The sequence below is a fragment of the Hypomesus transpacificus genome, chromosome 10, assembly GCF_021917145.1.
Source record: "Hypomesus transpacificus isolate Combined female chromosome 10, fHypTra1, whole genome shotgun sequence".
Taxonomy (NCBI): Eukaryota; Metazoa; Chordata; class Actinopteri; order Osmeriformes; family Osmeridae; genus Hypomesus; species Hypomesus transpacificus.
In genome coordinates, this window is record NC_061069.1 from 13,598,989 (window position 1) to 13,613,536 (window position 14,548).

The 14,548-nt window shown below is 47.8% G+C and overlaps 3 protein-coding genes across 4 annotated transcripts; 1 reads left to right on the forward strand and 2 right to left on the reverse strand.

Annotated features, from left to right (window-relative positions):
• Positions 1–1,444: 1,444 nt before the first annotated feature.
• On the reverse strand, positions 1,445–3,396 carry LOC124472918 (leucine-rich repeat extensin-like protein 5). Its single transcript, XM_047028061.1, has 5 exons — positions 2,848–3,396; positions 2,605–2,691; positions 2,405–2,509; positions 2,065–2,319; positions 1,445–1,962 (listed from the first exon to the last, which is right to left on the reverse strand). The coding sequence occupies exons 2-5, from the start codon at positions 2,674–2,676 to the stop codon at positions 1,855–1,857; spliced, it is 540 nt and encodes a 179-aa protein (XP_046884017.1). The 5' UTR covers positions 2,677–2,691; positions 2,848–3,396; the 3' UTR covers positions 1,445–1,854.
• A 2,154-nt stretch (positions 3,397–5,550) lies between these two features.
• Positions 5,551–8,833, forward strand: LOC124472886 (E3 ubiquitin-protein ligase MARCHF2-like). Of its 2 annotated transcripts, none has more exons than XM_047028019.1 (5): positions 5,551–5,848; positions 6,379–6,647; positions 7,095–7,290; positions 7,680–7,889; positions 7,974–8,833. In XM_047028019.1, exons 2-5 carry the CDS (start codon positions 6,472–6,474, stop codon positions 8,127–8,129), a joined length of 738 nt encoding a protein of 245 aa, XP_046883975.1. In that variant the 5' UTR covers positions 5,551–5,848; positions 6,379–6,471; the 3' UTR covers positions 8,130–8,833. The 2 variants fall into 2 exon arrangements, with proteins under 2 accessions (XP_046883975.1, XP_046883976.1); XM_047028020.1 differs by having other exon boundaries at positions 6,383–6,647.
• Positions 8,834–8,946: 113 nt separating this feature from the next.
• On the reverse strand, positions 8,947–13,125 carry LOC124472888 (ras-related protein Rab-11B-like). The gene is made up of 5 exons (XM_047028021.1): positions 12,722–13,125; positions 10,518–10,713; positions 9,894–10,087; positions 9,273–9,353; positions 8,947–9,188 (listed from the first exon to the last, which is right to left on the reverse strand). The coding sequence occupies exons 1-5, from the start codon at positions 12,759–12,761 to the stop codon at positions 9,046–9,048; spliced, it is 654 nt and encodes a 217-aa protein (XP_046883977.1). The 5' UTR covers positions 12,762–13,125; the 3' UTR covers positions 8,947–9,045.
• Between the last annotated feature and the right edge of the window lie 1,423 nt (positions 13,126–14,548).

A 14,548-nucleotide genomic window follows, 5' to 3' on the forward strand; every position in this document is an offset into this window, starting at 1 on the left:
TTATATTTTATTTTATTGTATTCCACTTAGTATTGCTAGTTTATGTATCCTTAGTATAGTTAGACCACATATTTAAATTTAAAATTGCTATATGGGAGTCAGGTGGCTGAGCGGTTAGGGAATCGCGCCAAAGCTGGGGAACATTCATCTACCTGAGGGGGGGAAGAAAGGAAAGGAGGGGGGAGAAAGGGGGAAGAAGAAAAAGGAGGAGAAAAGAGGGGAAAAAATCAAAAAAGAGAGAAAAAAGGAAAGAAAAGGAGAAGGAAGGGATTTTTATGGCCCATACCTACATCACCAATGTTTTTGAAATATTGAGGTATATCAGGAATCACAATTAAAACCTTATATTTCTATTTCTATAGACATATATATGGGATACAAGTTAATCCCAAGGTTCTGGTTTGACTAAATTGTTGCAAGAAATTCAAGTGGTTATTTTGTATTCTTGGAAATCACATAATCACTGTTTGGTTAATAACAAAACAATGAGGATACTCATAACTGTTAAGTTAATATTTAAAATTAAGTTCATGTATTTAGCAGAAACTTTTATCCACAAAACAAACAAACAAACGAAGCATAGGAAAATAAATTTCTGTTGTGATAAAACTTTTATTTTCAGTCATCAGAAAGCCATTATACAGCAGTAGTGAATCCCTCCATTCACTTATTCAACAGTAACTATGGACAATAACTTAAATATATACAGAACAGTAGTGAATCCCTCCATTCACTTATTCAACAGTAACTACAGACAATAACTTAAATATATACAGAACAGTAGTGAATCCCTCCATTCACTTATTCAACAGTAACTACAGACAATAACTTAAATATATACAGAACAGTAGTGAATCCCTCCATTCACTTATTCAACAGTAACTACAGACAATAACTTAAATATATACAGAACAGTAGTGAATCCCACATTCACTTATTCAACAGTAACTATAGACAATAACTTAAATTGATACAGAACAGTTGTGAATCTCTCCATTCACTTATTCAACAGTAACTATAGACAATAACTTAAATATATACAGAACAGTTGTGAATCCCTCCATTCACTTATTCAACAGTAATTATAGACAATAACAGAAAACATTAACAGAACTATTGACAAAATTAAAGTGTTCAGTGTCCATGCCTCTGGGAGGGGGGTAGAGGGGCACTAGCCCAGTGTCCATGCCTCTGGGAGGGGGTAGAGGGGCACTAACCAAGTGTCCATGCCTCTGGGAGGGGGATAGAGGGGCACTAGCCCAGCGTCCATGCCTCTGGGAGGGGGGTAGAGGGGCACTAGCCCAGCGTCCATGCCTCTGGGAGGGGGATAGAGGAGCACTAGCCCAGCGTCCATGCCTCTGGGAGGGGGGTAGAGGGGCACTAACCCAGTGTCCATGCCTCTGGGAGGGGGATAGAGGGGCACTAGCCCAGCGTCCATGCCTCTGGGAGGGGGATAGAGGAGCACTAGCCCAGCGTCCATGCCTCTGGGAGGGGGGTAGAGGGGCATCTATATTTTTTTCATGTCCTCCAACCACTGCTCCTTGGGAACAGCCTCTACAGAGGGGCAGTACACGGTCCCTTTGTACTGACTGTGTCCAGTCTGGGCTGTCCTGAACTGCCCGCATTTCTTGCACGTGTTGTGGGGTACATGGCGGGTTAGTTTTCGGACCGGAGCAGGAGGTGCAGGGAAGATACCTCCCAGGGCCTGTGGAGCAGCAATGAAGACAGGCACCTGTGAGGTCACCGGAGCCAGCACCAACAGACGAGGGGCCGAGGGTGGAGCAGGGAAGAGCTGACGCTGGGCATGCATCTTTATAGCCACCGGTGTCACATCTGTGGACGGGACCTTTCTCTTCAACCGTGCCTGGCCCACGGTGCTGCAGGGTAGTTGGTACTGGAGAGCCGGGCCTGGGTGGGGGAGCGCAGATGGAAGGCGCACATTAGCAGGGGGGAGTGGGTCGGCTGCCGCAGACAACAACAAATAAGAATGTTTTTTTTGCATTCAAAAAGGCTACTCTCAAAATGACTTGAAACATAACCAGACAACGGAGACGCTGTACTCACAGTGGCTACTTCCAGGCTGGCGCTAACAGCAGGGCTGGAGGTCCTCACAGAGGATAGAGGAGGAGCAGGGCTGGGGGTCCTCACAGAGGATAGAGGAGGAGCAGGGCTGGGGGTCCTCACAGAGGATAGAGGAGGAGCAGGGCTGGGGGTCCTCACAGAGGATGGAGGAGAAGCAGGGCTGGGGGTCTTCCTTGCTACAATATTGGGCTTCACTGAGGCAGACTGTGACCCACCACAGTTTACTGATTTAGTGAACTGCAAGGAGAAACAGAGTTAATTTTGTTATTGAGCACATACAAAATGATTTATACAAAACATGAATAACTAAGAAAATATTTACCATTGCCACACTCAGAGGGGGCTGCAGGAAAGAAGGCTGGGCTGCAGCACCAGTGGACAAGTCTGAAGCCACAGACTGTGGTGCCTGAGGTAGCTGAGTGGCAGTCTGCTAAAACAACACTATGTCATGTAATGTAACAGCAACAGCATTGTAAGAGACATGAGATGGAAGATAGTCAGATGCATTTTTTTATACATCACCTTAACAGCATGGAATCCACAATTACAGACCATGGACCTTCCAAATAGGGCGGTCTGTCCACGAGTCTGCATGGGGCATTTCTCAATCTGAAACAATCAGAATAGTTATTCAGCCAGAGTCACTCAGTGTACAGTCCATTGTCTGATATTATCTGCACCATTGTATTAAACCCTTTGCTCATCAAGTGACCTGCAGTCTAATGACTGTAAGAAGTAATAAGCACATATTTTGCAGTACTTTACCTTTTGATAGAGGTCATGCAATTTCCGCTGCCTTGGGGCAGGTCTATTGCCTCCTCCAGCAGGCCAAACCCCTGAGCCAGCAAATGCCCAAGCCTCGCAATCCACTCTCCATCTCCATGGATTTATTTGCTCTTAGGCTTGGTGCTCATCTAAAATAACAGAGACATATTAATAACCATAGTTACAACTATGTATGGAAGCATGGTGTGCTGAACCAAATTGTGCATACTCATAAGTACAGTAACATAAGCAAACTGTACTGCTAACGGTTTTTGTTTAGTTTTTAACAGCTTACTGTATTTACAATGATTGATAGCTGTCATTCTTACCAAAGCTTCAGGTAGGATCATTATAAATTCCATTATTCATTGGAGGTAGACCCACTTTAAATGCTAAGTGGCTACAGTAATGGACTAGTTAATATTTACACTAAAACCGTAAAAGTTTAGACTAAGCTAGACACTGTAAGCAGACCCCGCAATGTCGACAGAGACGAGTGCGACCCTATGTATCTTACACTAATATCTAACAATTGTTACAATTGCCACTACTATCGATGTTTTAAATCTGTGAAGAATTAAACGCTGCCTCAAGAAGTATATGCAATAGTGTGTGAATCTATGTCAAATTTTCGACATTCGACAGCGACTCCTTTCAATACTGGTGCAATGTTTCCCACTAGTGGAGACTTTTACGCTTTACGCTATGCAATAAATTATGATTTGTAGAAATAGGACTGCATCAAACAAATCATTAAGTTAATTAAGCCTATTCTCATTTTACAATTGCGTGTTAGTTTCGACGCAACTTGCGTTCAAGCTAGGCTAATCGTCTTGAAATGTAATAATAATAATAATAATTCATTTTATTTGAGGGCGCCTTTCAAAGCACCCAAGGTCACCTTACAGGGCATAGTTAAAAAACAAAATCAACAATGATAAAAAACAAGAACAAGACACATTAAAACAATTTACACAGGGGTGGTGAGATGTGTGATAGACAATGAATTATATGGAATATGACAGTTTGAAAAGATGGGTTTTTAGATGGGTCTTGAATGTGGAAAGAGTGTCGGAGTTACGAATGGCAGGTGTGAGGGCATTCCAAAGGTGGGGGGCAGATCGGCTGAATGCCCTGGACCCCATGGTAACCAGACGGGCGGGTGGAACAGTAAGTTGAGTGGAAGAGGAGGACCGGAGAGTGCGGGTGGGGGTGTTGAAGTGTAGGAGTTCACAGATGTATGGAGGGGCGAGGTTGTGGAGGGCCTTGAAGGTGAGGAGCAGAATCTTGTAGTGGATGCGGGTTTTGACCGGGAGCCAGTGAAGCTGCTGAAGAACAGGAGTGATGTGATTAATGGAGGGGGTTATGTAGGCCTATTAGCCTTTGTTTTGTTATTACTGCGCAAGCAGTTACTGATTTTAAACTTAATGAGAGGAGGAGAGGAGAACAAAGAAGCCTAAAACTGTGTAAATTAAAGCAGAGAAGAGTATGATAGAGTATAGTAGTTTTTCACCCATTTAAACTTGTTTTAACATTTACATTTATGCATTTAGTAGACGCTTTTATCCAAAGCGACTTCAAGAGAGAGTTTTACAAAAGTATGTCACTGATCATAACAACTACATTTGCCAAACATTGCGGGTAGCCAAACATGAAGCATACATTGTGAAACCAAATAAGTCCCAATGGAAAGAACAATAAGAGCATGTAGGTAGACAAGTTACAATTAAACAGCAAGAACCTCAAAAGTGCAAGAGTGTACCTGTGGAAAAGCAAGCAACAATAATATATTTCACAGCGAGTACAATAATTTTAAGACAGTTACAACAAACCAACAAGAGCACCAAGTCTCTCTCAATCTTTTAACCTATTTTCCCCCAAAAATGAATAAACCTTTCTTTTTTTTCCTAACCTTTTTTCACATAATTTTTTACCTTTCGAAACTTGTTTTTCTCCACACACAGTGAAAGGTGAGGAGAGAAGCCTAAAACAGAAGATTAAAGCAGAGCACAAGTATAGTAGGGCAACAGGATATGACTACAGACCCGTCGCCCTGACCTCTGTGGTAATGAAGTCTTTGGAGCGCCTGGTGCTGGCACACCTTAAATCCATCACAGACCCTCTACTGGACCCCCTGCAGTTTGCCTACAGAGCCAACAGGTATGTGGACGATGCAGTTAATATGGCCCTCCACTTCACCCTACAGCACCTGGACTTCCCAGCATCCTACGCCAGGATCCTGTTTGTGGACTTCAGCTCTGCCTTCAATACCATCATCCCCACCCTGCTACAGGACAAGCTCTCCCAGCTGAACGTGCCCGACTCCACCTGCAGGTGGATCACAGACTTTCTGTCTGACAGGAAGCAATGCGTTAAACTGGGAACACAAGTCTCTGACTCCCAGTCCATCAGCACCGGATCACCTCAGGACTGCGTCCTTTCTCTAATTCTAATTCCACTAAGTTACTGCTAGTTATGTACCCTTACAAATAGTTAGTCCTCATATTTAAATTTAAGATTCCTACATGTTTAATGTATACACCTTCCTACCAAAGCAAATTCCTTGTCTGTCTGTGCAAACTTTCATGGCGAATAAAACCCATTCTGATTGTGATTCTGATTCTAGTAGTCCTCATCCAGTACATTTTTGTTGTTGAAATTTTGCGTCACGTGGGTTGATGACGGTCACGTGGCCTCTGATCCAGCTTTTGCTAAACAGCTGTGCAATGATGTTGGTAGAGCTAGCTTTGTCAGTGTAACAACACGGGTTGGTAGCTAGGTAGCTTTCGATGCTGTGATTGCACACACAACGCACCTTACTAAACATACACAAATGTATATTAACCAGTTTGTTCGACATCAAACGATGGAGCGGATACCAGACTTGTACCGTACTATTATATCAAGCACTATTTTTTGCTGAGTTTTCAATGTCATCTGTAGCTAGCTACCTAAAGTAGCTAGCATCTGCTAGTAAGGCCGCGGCCAGCGGGGGAGACAGGTAAGTGCACAGATTCAGATAGTGTAGTTGTTGAAAAAAAACATATAATATGGCTAGGTTAGCCAGACAGTTATCTCGAGGGTTGTCTTAGTAACCATACCAGGGTGTTTTAGTAGACAGCTCCAAGTCAGCTGCAGAATCAATGTCAATTCTGATTCTGAAATGTTCACTGTCGCGGATGAGATTTTAGCTATCCACTATAGCTAGCGTTATTTATTGGTGCATAAACTGTAGCAAGCGTTCTGACAAGCTTGGTGCGTGGTTTGTTTCGATTTCGCATTGGCCTAACCAACGCGCTCAACATGGAAGACCAACCCTAGCTAGACTTGTTGTTTTCCATGTGCAACTGTGTGTTCATGTCTTCAGTACTGTCAGGTCTGTGTGTCATAGTACAGGCTCTAGAATAATCAGACATTTGTGACGACGTCATATTTTAATCTAACCCCCCCCCCCCCCCCCCCCCCCCCCCCCCCCCCCCCCACACACACACACACACACACACACGTTGTTGGTGCCTCTGACCACGCCAGCCAGCTGGCTGTAGTCGAGGCGGGCTGTCGTGTCTGGCGACTCCGGTTGGCTTGTTGCCTGGTCGGTCACTCAGTCCTACCCTCGGTAGAGCCATGTCGTCGTCCAGTTGCTGCCACTTGCCCGGTTCGCTGTGTGACGACTCCGCCACCGCGGAGCTTCCCAAGGATGCGCACGAGACCCAGTCCGGACAGGCTCAGTACGTTGCCAAGGTGACGGCCAAAGATGGCCGACCTCTGTCCACTGTTGTCAAGGCAGTCGGTTCACAGAGGTAAGTTGAAGTCCAGTTGTTGGAGTTGTAAGCAGGATCGGCTCCAGAAAGAATCGGATGGGGGGGCATTTGGTTTCCACAAAGGGGTATTTTGTATATAGCTCTCTTATAGAAACTGTTTGCTATTATAATGGGGGGGGGGGGGGGGGGGGGGGGGGGGTGGCACAGCATTCAATTTGGGGTGGCATTGCCCATCAATCCCCTTTGGAGCCGACCCTGGTTGTGAGTAAAGGGATGTTACACCAACATGTAGAAAGTTGTTTATGATCATGTTAATAGTCATGATCTCTAACCTGCCCTGTGGCCTCTTCTGCCCTCTTTCTGTTTGGTCTCCCTCCTGTTCTCCATCCTGTCTCCTTTCCTACTGTCCCATGTGTGGTGTCCCATGTGTGGTGTCCCATGTGTGGTGTTCCATGTGTGGTGTCCCATGTGTGGTGTCCTGTGCAGTAACGAGGGCATGTGTCGTATCTGCCATGAGGGTGCTGGGGGCGAGACCCTGCTGACCCCTTGCGGCTGCAGCGGCACTCTGGGGAAGGTTCACCGCAGCTGCCTGGAGAAGTGGCTCTCTTCCTCCAACACCAGCTACTGTGAGCTCTGCCACACCGAGTTCACCATCGAGCGCAGGCCTCAGCCCCTCACACAGGTAACACTACCTCACTATCTCACACAGGTATCACTACCTCACACAAGTAACACTACCTCACTACCTTGCACAGGTAACACTACCTCACACAGGTAACACTACCTCACACAGGTAACACTACCTCACTACCTCACACAGGTAACTCTACCTCACACAGGTAACACTACCTCACTACCTCACACAGGTAACTCTACCTCACACAGGTAACTCTACCTCACACAGGTAACTCTACCTCACACAGGTAACACTACCTCACACAGGTAACTACCTCACACAGGTAACTACCTCACTACCTCACACAGGTAACACTACCTCACACAGGTAACACTACCTCACAAATCAAACACAGGAAACATGTGCTGGTAAGAGATGTTGCTCCTCCCTCCCAGTGGCTGAGAGACCCGGGCCCCCGCAGTGAGAAGCGGACGCTGCTGTGTGACATGGCCTGCTTTCTGCTCATCACGCCGCTGGCCGCCATCTCAGGCTGGCTGTGTCTGCGGGGAGCCCAGGACCACCTGCAGCTCCGGAGCAGGCTGGAGGCCCTGGGCCTCATCGCCCTCACCATCGCCCTGTTCACCATCTACATCCTTTGGACCCTGGTACTCTCTCTCTCTCTCACACACACCCACCCACACACCAGTTGGGTAAGTCAGCCCCTTACATACCTGTATGTACCCCCCCAGGTGTCGTTCAGGTACCACTGTCAGCTCTACTCCGAGTGGCGGAGGACCAATCAAAAGGTGCGTCTGCTAGTGCCTGACATGAAGGGCGGACACACCACGCAACATTCCGTTCCCGCCAAGTCCACCAAGAAAACCACAGACGAGACCATCGTATGAGCCTGGGGCCCCTTGCCGGGGCTGGGGCCTGTTGCCAGGGGTGGAGCCTGTTTCCAGAGGTGGAGCCTATTTCCATGGGTGGAGCCTGTTGCCTGGGGCAGGGACGGTTGCCAGGGGTCGTGCCTGGTACTCTGTATTATAATAAATGTATAATAATAATAATTCTGATATTATTAAGGACGGGAACTTGTGCACTTACGGAGCGCTGTGGGAACTTTCCTGTCTGACCTGAAGACCCCGCTTAGCCCTCCATGTCCTCACCTGTGTGTTGACATCACCGTGGTGACTAGACTGCAGCCATAGCAACCATGGCTGTAAGATGATGAACACTAGACTGACTTCCACCTGAAGACTCATGTAGCAGGATGTAACTGATGCAGCATGTATATTTAACTCCCTCTCTATCCTCTTTTCTCCATCCTCTCCTCTATTCTTTTCTCATCCTCCCCTCTTAATCTACTCTATCGTCTCCTCCTTTCCCCTTTTTATCTACTCTATCCTCTCCTCCTCCTCTTCCCCTCTTTATCTACTCTATCCTCTCCTCCTCCCCTCCCCCTCTTCCTCCTCATCTTTCCTCGTCCTCCTCTTCTCGAGGGAGGTGGGGAGATGGAGAAAGACAGGAAGGGGGATGGGGCTAGCAGTGTCAGTGTGGATTGTTGTCTTCCTGTTACACCTTGCTGTGCAATAAAGAATAAGGGACTCTAGACTGCTGTGGACTGTCGGTCTGTTCTCTCTCTGGTTCCCCATCACCACAAACACAATCTAAAATTGTAAAACTTTATTTCCTGGTATTAATGTAACGCAAGTAGACAAGCCATCAAAAAGAGATATTGTTTATTACACACAACTAGACAGAGAGGGAGGGGATTCCAAGGAGGAGGGACAGGAAGTGAGGTCGGGGGTAGGGTTGCCCTCGTTACAGGTTCTGACAGCACTGTGGTCGGCTCCGCTGGGCGTCGGAGGTGGGTGAGACGCTGATGTCCACCACGTTGTTGCCAGGGGAGTCGTCGTGGGCGGAGCGATCAGAGAGCTGCTTCTGGGACACGATACGGTAGATCTCTGATGGGAGGGGGGGAGAAATTGACAGTGCAAGGGTGTGTCTTCCACACCCACACACTGCTCTGTGGAGTGTAACACACCTACCTGTGAGGATGTTCTTGAAGGCCTCCTCTACATTGGTGGAGTCTAATGCTGATGTCTCAATAAATGACAAGTTGTTCTTCTCTGCAGGGGGAGGAGGACAAGAGGACCCTTAGTGAGCATGTGGTAGTGGGTGTGTGGTAATGGTAGTGGGAGTGTCTTAGTGGGCGTGTCCCTGTGAAGGCGTGTAGTGGGAGTGTCCAGTGGGCGTGTCCCTGTGAAGGCGTGTAGTTTGAGTGTCTTAGTGGGCGTGTACCTGTAAAGGTGTGTAGTGGGAGTGTCTTAGTGGGCGTGTCCCTGTGAAGGCATGTAGTGGGAGTGTCTTTGTGGGCGTGTCCCTGTGAAGGCATATAGTGGGAGTGTCTTTGTGGGCGTGTCCCTGTGAAGGCATATAGTGGGAGTGTCTTAGTGGGCGTGTCCCTGTGAAGGCATATAGTGGGAGTGTCTTTGTGGGCGTGTCCCTGTGAAGGCATGTAGTGGGAGTGTCTTAGTGGGCGTGTCCCTGTGAAGGCGTGTAGTGGGAGTGTCTTAGTGGGCGTGTCCCTGTGAAGGCGTGTAGTGGGAGTGTCTTAGTGGGCGTGTCCCTGTGAAGGCGTGTAGTGGGAGTGTCCAGTGGGTGTGTACCTGCAAAGGCGTGCGCCTCATCGGTGGGCACGGCCCGCAGGTGCCTCAGGTCGCTCTTGTTGCCTAGCAGCATGATGACGATGTTACTGTCAGCATGGTCCCTCAGCTCCTTCAGCCAGCGCTCCACGTTCTCATAGGTCAGGTGCTTGGCCATGTCATAGACCAGCAGAGCCCCCACCGCCCCCCGGTAGTACCTGGAGGGGAGAGGAGGGAGGGAGACATTGGAGCACGTGTGTATTTGGGGACCCTGTGTGTGTGTGTCTAGGTCTGTGTCTAGGTGTGTGTGCCCAGGTGTGTGTGTCCAGGTGTGTGTGTCCAGGTGTGTGTGCAGCTGTGTGTGTCCAGGTGTGTGTGCAGGTGTGTGTGTCCAAGTGTATGTCCAGGTGTGTGTGCAGGTGTGTCTCCAGGTGTGTTTCTAGGTGTGTGTGCAGTTGTGTGTGCAGGTGTGTTTGCAGTTGTGTGTCCAGGTGTGTATCCAGGTGTGTGCGCAGGTGTATGTGTCCAGGTGTGTGTGTAGGTGTGTGTCTATGTGTGTGTGCAGGTTTGTGTGTCCAGGTGTGTGCAGTTGTGTGTCCAGGTGTGTTTGTGTCCAGGTGTGTGTGTGTCCAGGTGTGTGTGTCTCACGCAGAGGTGATGGCTCGATAGCGCTCCTGACCGGCCGTGTCCCAGATCTGAGCCTTGACCGTCTTCCCATCCACCTGGATGCTGCGCGTGGCGAACTCCACCCCGATGGTGCTTTTACTCTCCAGGTTGAACTCGTTCCTGGTGAAGCGGGACAGCAGGTTACTCTTACCTACACCAGAGTCCCCGATCAGCACCACTGGAGCAGAGGAGAGGGGGTGAGGAGATGGAAGGATGAGGAGATGGAAGGGTGAGGAGATGGAAGGATGAGGAGATGGAAGGATGAGGAGATGGAAGGATGAGGAGATGGAAGGGGGAGGAGATGGAAGGGGGAGGAGATGGAAGGGAGAAGGGAGAGGGGAAAGAGGGTGAGTAGGAGGAGAAGAGGAAGTAGAGAGAGAGAAGGAGGAGAGAAGCTCCTTTGTTGTGTCTGACAGGAAGTAATAGAGCATATCTCTCCCCTCCTCTCCCCCCGTCCCCTCTCTCACCCCACTACCTCCCCAGGCAGTCTCCTCCACAACCACACTACACATCACCAGCAGCATGACCCAGCTAGACATGTATGTACAGTCATGTATGCAGTGTCATATATGGAGCCTACAATTTCATCTCTGTATGTACAGATACTCATGTACAGTGTGATTATAGCAATGGATGTAGCCTATAGTGTGATGTTTATATACAGTCATGTCAGGGCCGGCCCAAGGCATAAGCGAACTAAGCGGCTGCTTAGGGCCCTCGTGGCCACCAGAGGGCCCCCAAGAGCACATGAAATTACAGTTTAATGTACCGTGTTTCTTCGATTAAATGCTGCCCTCGATTAAACCCGCACCAAAAATGAACATTGTGTAATAAACGCCGCCCCAGAAATACGGTAGGAGCAGCATGTCCTGAATTACCTAGTAGCAGCATGTCATTTTTATAAACATTCTGTTGTGTTGCACTCGGCGTCCACTGGTAGCTATGCATTTCAAATATCTAAACATAGCTAGCTAGCTACCTTACTTAGCAAATGACTCTAGCTAGAAGGGAATATACATTAGAAGGGAAGCTTACGAAAAAAATGCCAGAAAACTAATAGCAGTCTATCCTATTGCTAACGCCTGTCTAGATTATCTATTGAAAGAACTGGAGAGAAGCAGGTGCTCTTGCGTTAGCAAGCTAAACCAGTTTACATGGCTACAGTAGGTAGCCTAGGTGTTTTCGCTATCTAGCTGTTCTTGCATTCCTTGCAAATCAGTGTTAACAAAAAGCAGAGCATGAGATAGAGCTAGTCTAACTAACATTGACATTTGATTGTTGCTTAGAAGACCGTACTGTTCAAACTATCTTTACGAACATTTAATGTAGCAAACTAACACGTTAGCTTGCTAGCACAGACAGCCTATAGATTACCATATTTCTTAGATTAAACGTCACCTCAAATAAACGCCGCCATGAAATAAACGGCGCACCAAAAATTAACAATGTGTAATAAATCGATGTGTAATAAATTAATCGAATGAATAAGGTACTTACGAAAAAATAATAATAATTGGCTACGCCGAAGGGGCCCCCAAATAAATTCTGCTTAAGGCCCCATAAAGGCTTGGGCCGACCCTGATGTGTTGTGTGGTGTAGCATGATGTAAAATATTATATGCACAGTAACAGTTGTCAGCTGCTACAGTCAGGCCCCGTGCTGCTGGCGGCGCAGGCGCAAGGGCTGGGTGCGAGGGCTAGGCTCAAGGAGATGCAACACAAACACGGACAATATAAAAATGTGGTGAAACCATTAACACAACTCGTGTGTGTGTATGCATCAACCGGAAAGTGAACCTCGTATAACCCAACAGACTTGATACATTTAAATGACCGACCCTTTAGCTACAACTGCACGTCTTCTGTTTTAGAATGCAGAGATAAAATATGAATCAGTAACTCCTTCTCTTTTCGTCATGAGTTAGTAAAAGTTGAAGCGTAACCAGAAACAGCGGGTGTTGCACGCTACCTAAATATAGCAGCAGGCGCAGGAATGTTATTGTGACAACACGAAGAACGTAATTATCCCCATCAACCGATTTCCAGCGAGGCAACGTTGCTTCTCTAACAATTCCGCTACAGTCCACTACTTAATACGTGTATATGCGGACGCCTGGTGTGTCATTGGACAGAATAAAACAATGACGAAATGACTGAACTGCAGGAGAAGCTGGCATCATGTTTTACCTTTGAACAAGAAATCGTATTCATCGTCTCTGTTCCCCATTTTAGACGAGGGTTAGGGTTAGTCTCCGACGCTGATCCCGCTAAAGGATGCGTGAAAATCTCTTATCAGCTGTACATACAGAGGCGAAAAGTGTACACCGTACAGCCCAACACGATGCGTCAACGGGGTGTCGGAGCAAGCTGGCCGCAGGGAGACATCCCAGCTCTGCATGAGGGGAGGGGTCCCTGCATTTCCCATTCCTGCCAGCGGGGGACGGTGTGCTGCAGCGCACACGTTTGCGTGTGTGTATGTGTGTAGTGTACGTGAGCTTGTGGAGGAAGTGACCAGGACTGACCTGGGCAGGAAGATCAAGGAGGGTGTGGAAGAGGTGACCAGGACGGTGCTCCACTCTGCTGAGTCTGTCTCCAGGGTTAGGGTCTCCAGGGGTTAGGGTCTCCAGGGGTCAGGGTCTCCAGGGGTTAGGGTCTCCAGGGGTTAGGGTCTCCAGGGGTCAGGGTCTCCAGGGGTTAGGGTCTCCAGGGTTAGGGTCTCCAGAGTTAGGGTCTCCAGGGGTTAGAGTCTCCAGGGTTAGGGTCTCCAGGGGTTAGGGTCTCCAGGGGTTAGGGTCTCCAGGGGTTAGGGTCTCCAGTGGTTAGGGTCTCCAGGGTTAGGGTCTCCAGGGGAGGAGAACAGCTGGGGCCCTTTGGAGCCTTCAGGCCCTATCACTGGACTCTCTCTCTCTCTCAAACACACCATCTCCCAGGTCTCTCTCTCTCACACACAGGGACAGTACCGTTGTGAGAGGTTTACATGGAAGGTCTACATGTCCTTCCCATCGTAGACTCCCTCTTGGCAGCAGGCCTTTCATTTAGAACCACCTACACCAGGGGTCGGCAAGTAACTTGGGCCACGGGCCAGTATTTTTCCTCGCCACTAGACGGCGGGCCAGAGTCTGGGTTACTGCCTATTTAGACGCTGCGATAGGTGCCCTTGCGATACGTGCACTCGCAACAACTAGGCCTATATGGAGAATGGGTAGGTCTACTACAAATAGCTAACGATAATAAACCATGTGCATGAGCCCATTGGTGGTCTGTTAACGAACTGTATCAACATGATCGTCACTGTCATCCCAACGTGGTGGGTCGTCATCGTTGGTGCACATAAATACTGTCATCAAGTGAGAATAGGATTACTAGGACCTAGTCAAGGTTTTAATGTGAGGTGAAATCGGAACTTCACATTAATGCGAGCAAAAATTTAATTTTTTACCTGGCTTTTTCAGTTCCTCCTGGGATCTTATCCCTTCCATTTTATTTTTTTCGCTTCAGCTTAATCTAGCTAACTCCCTCCACAACAATAAATTATGGTTTGTGTTTGAGAAACATGCGCGACAACTGAACTGCACTTTTTAATGCACGGTCTGATCATGCGCTTAATTAGATTAAAACATAATGTAGCCTATTAGCTTACTTTTCAGTCACACAGTAACTTAACAAACTTAAGGCATATCCTGTTATTCGGTGTGTGAAAAAAACAAAGAGAAAGCAGGCGATCTTCTGGCCCAATTTATAAGCGGGCAAAGCGGCCCACCGTGAATTCTCCCTATTCTCCCGATGGCCATTCCGGGCCTGAAACTATAAATTAATAAGCAATGTCGTGGGGGGTGCTATCGGGGTGCTTTGGTCTTTCTTGGGGGTGCTGAAGCACCTGCTAGCCCCTTCCTAGCGCTGCCATAGAGAGCGCTGCCCATGATTACTAACCATAACTGTGCTTTCACCTCAGGCGATCTGTCAGCCGTGAGGTGTAGCGATCATATGGTAGCGATGACATGGCGAAAAAATACT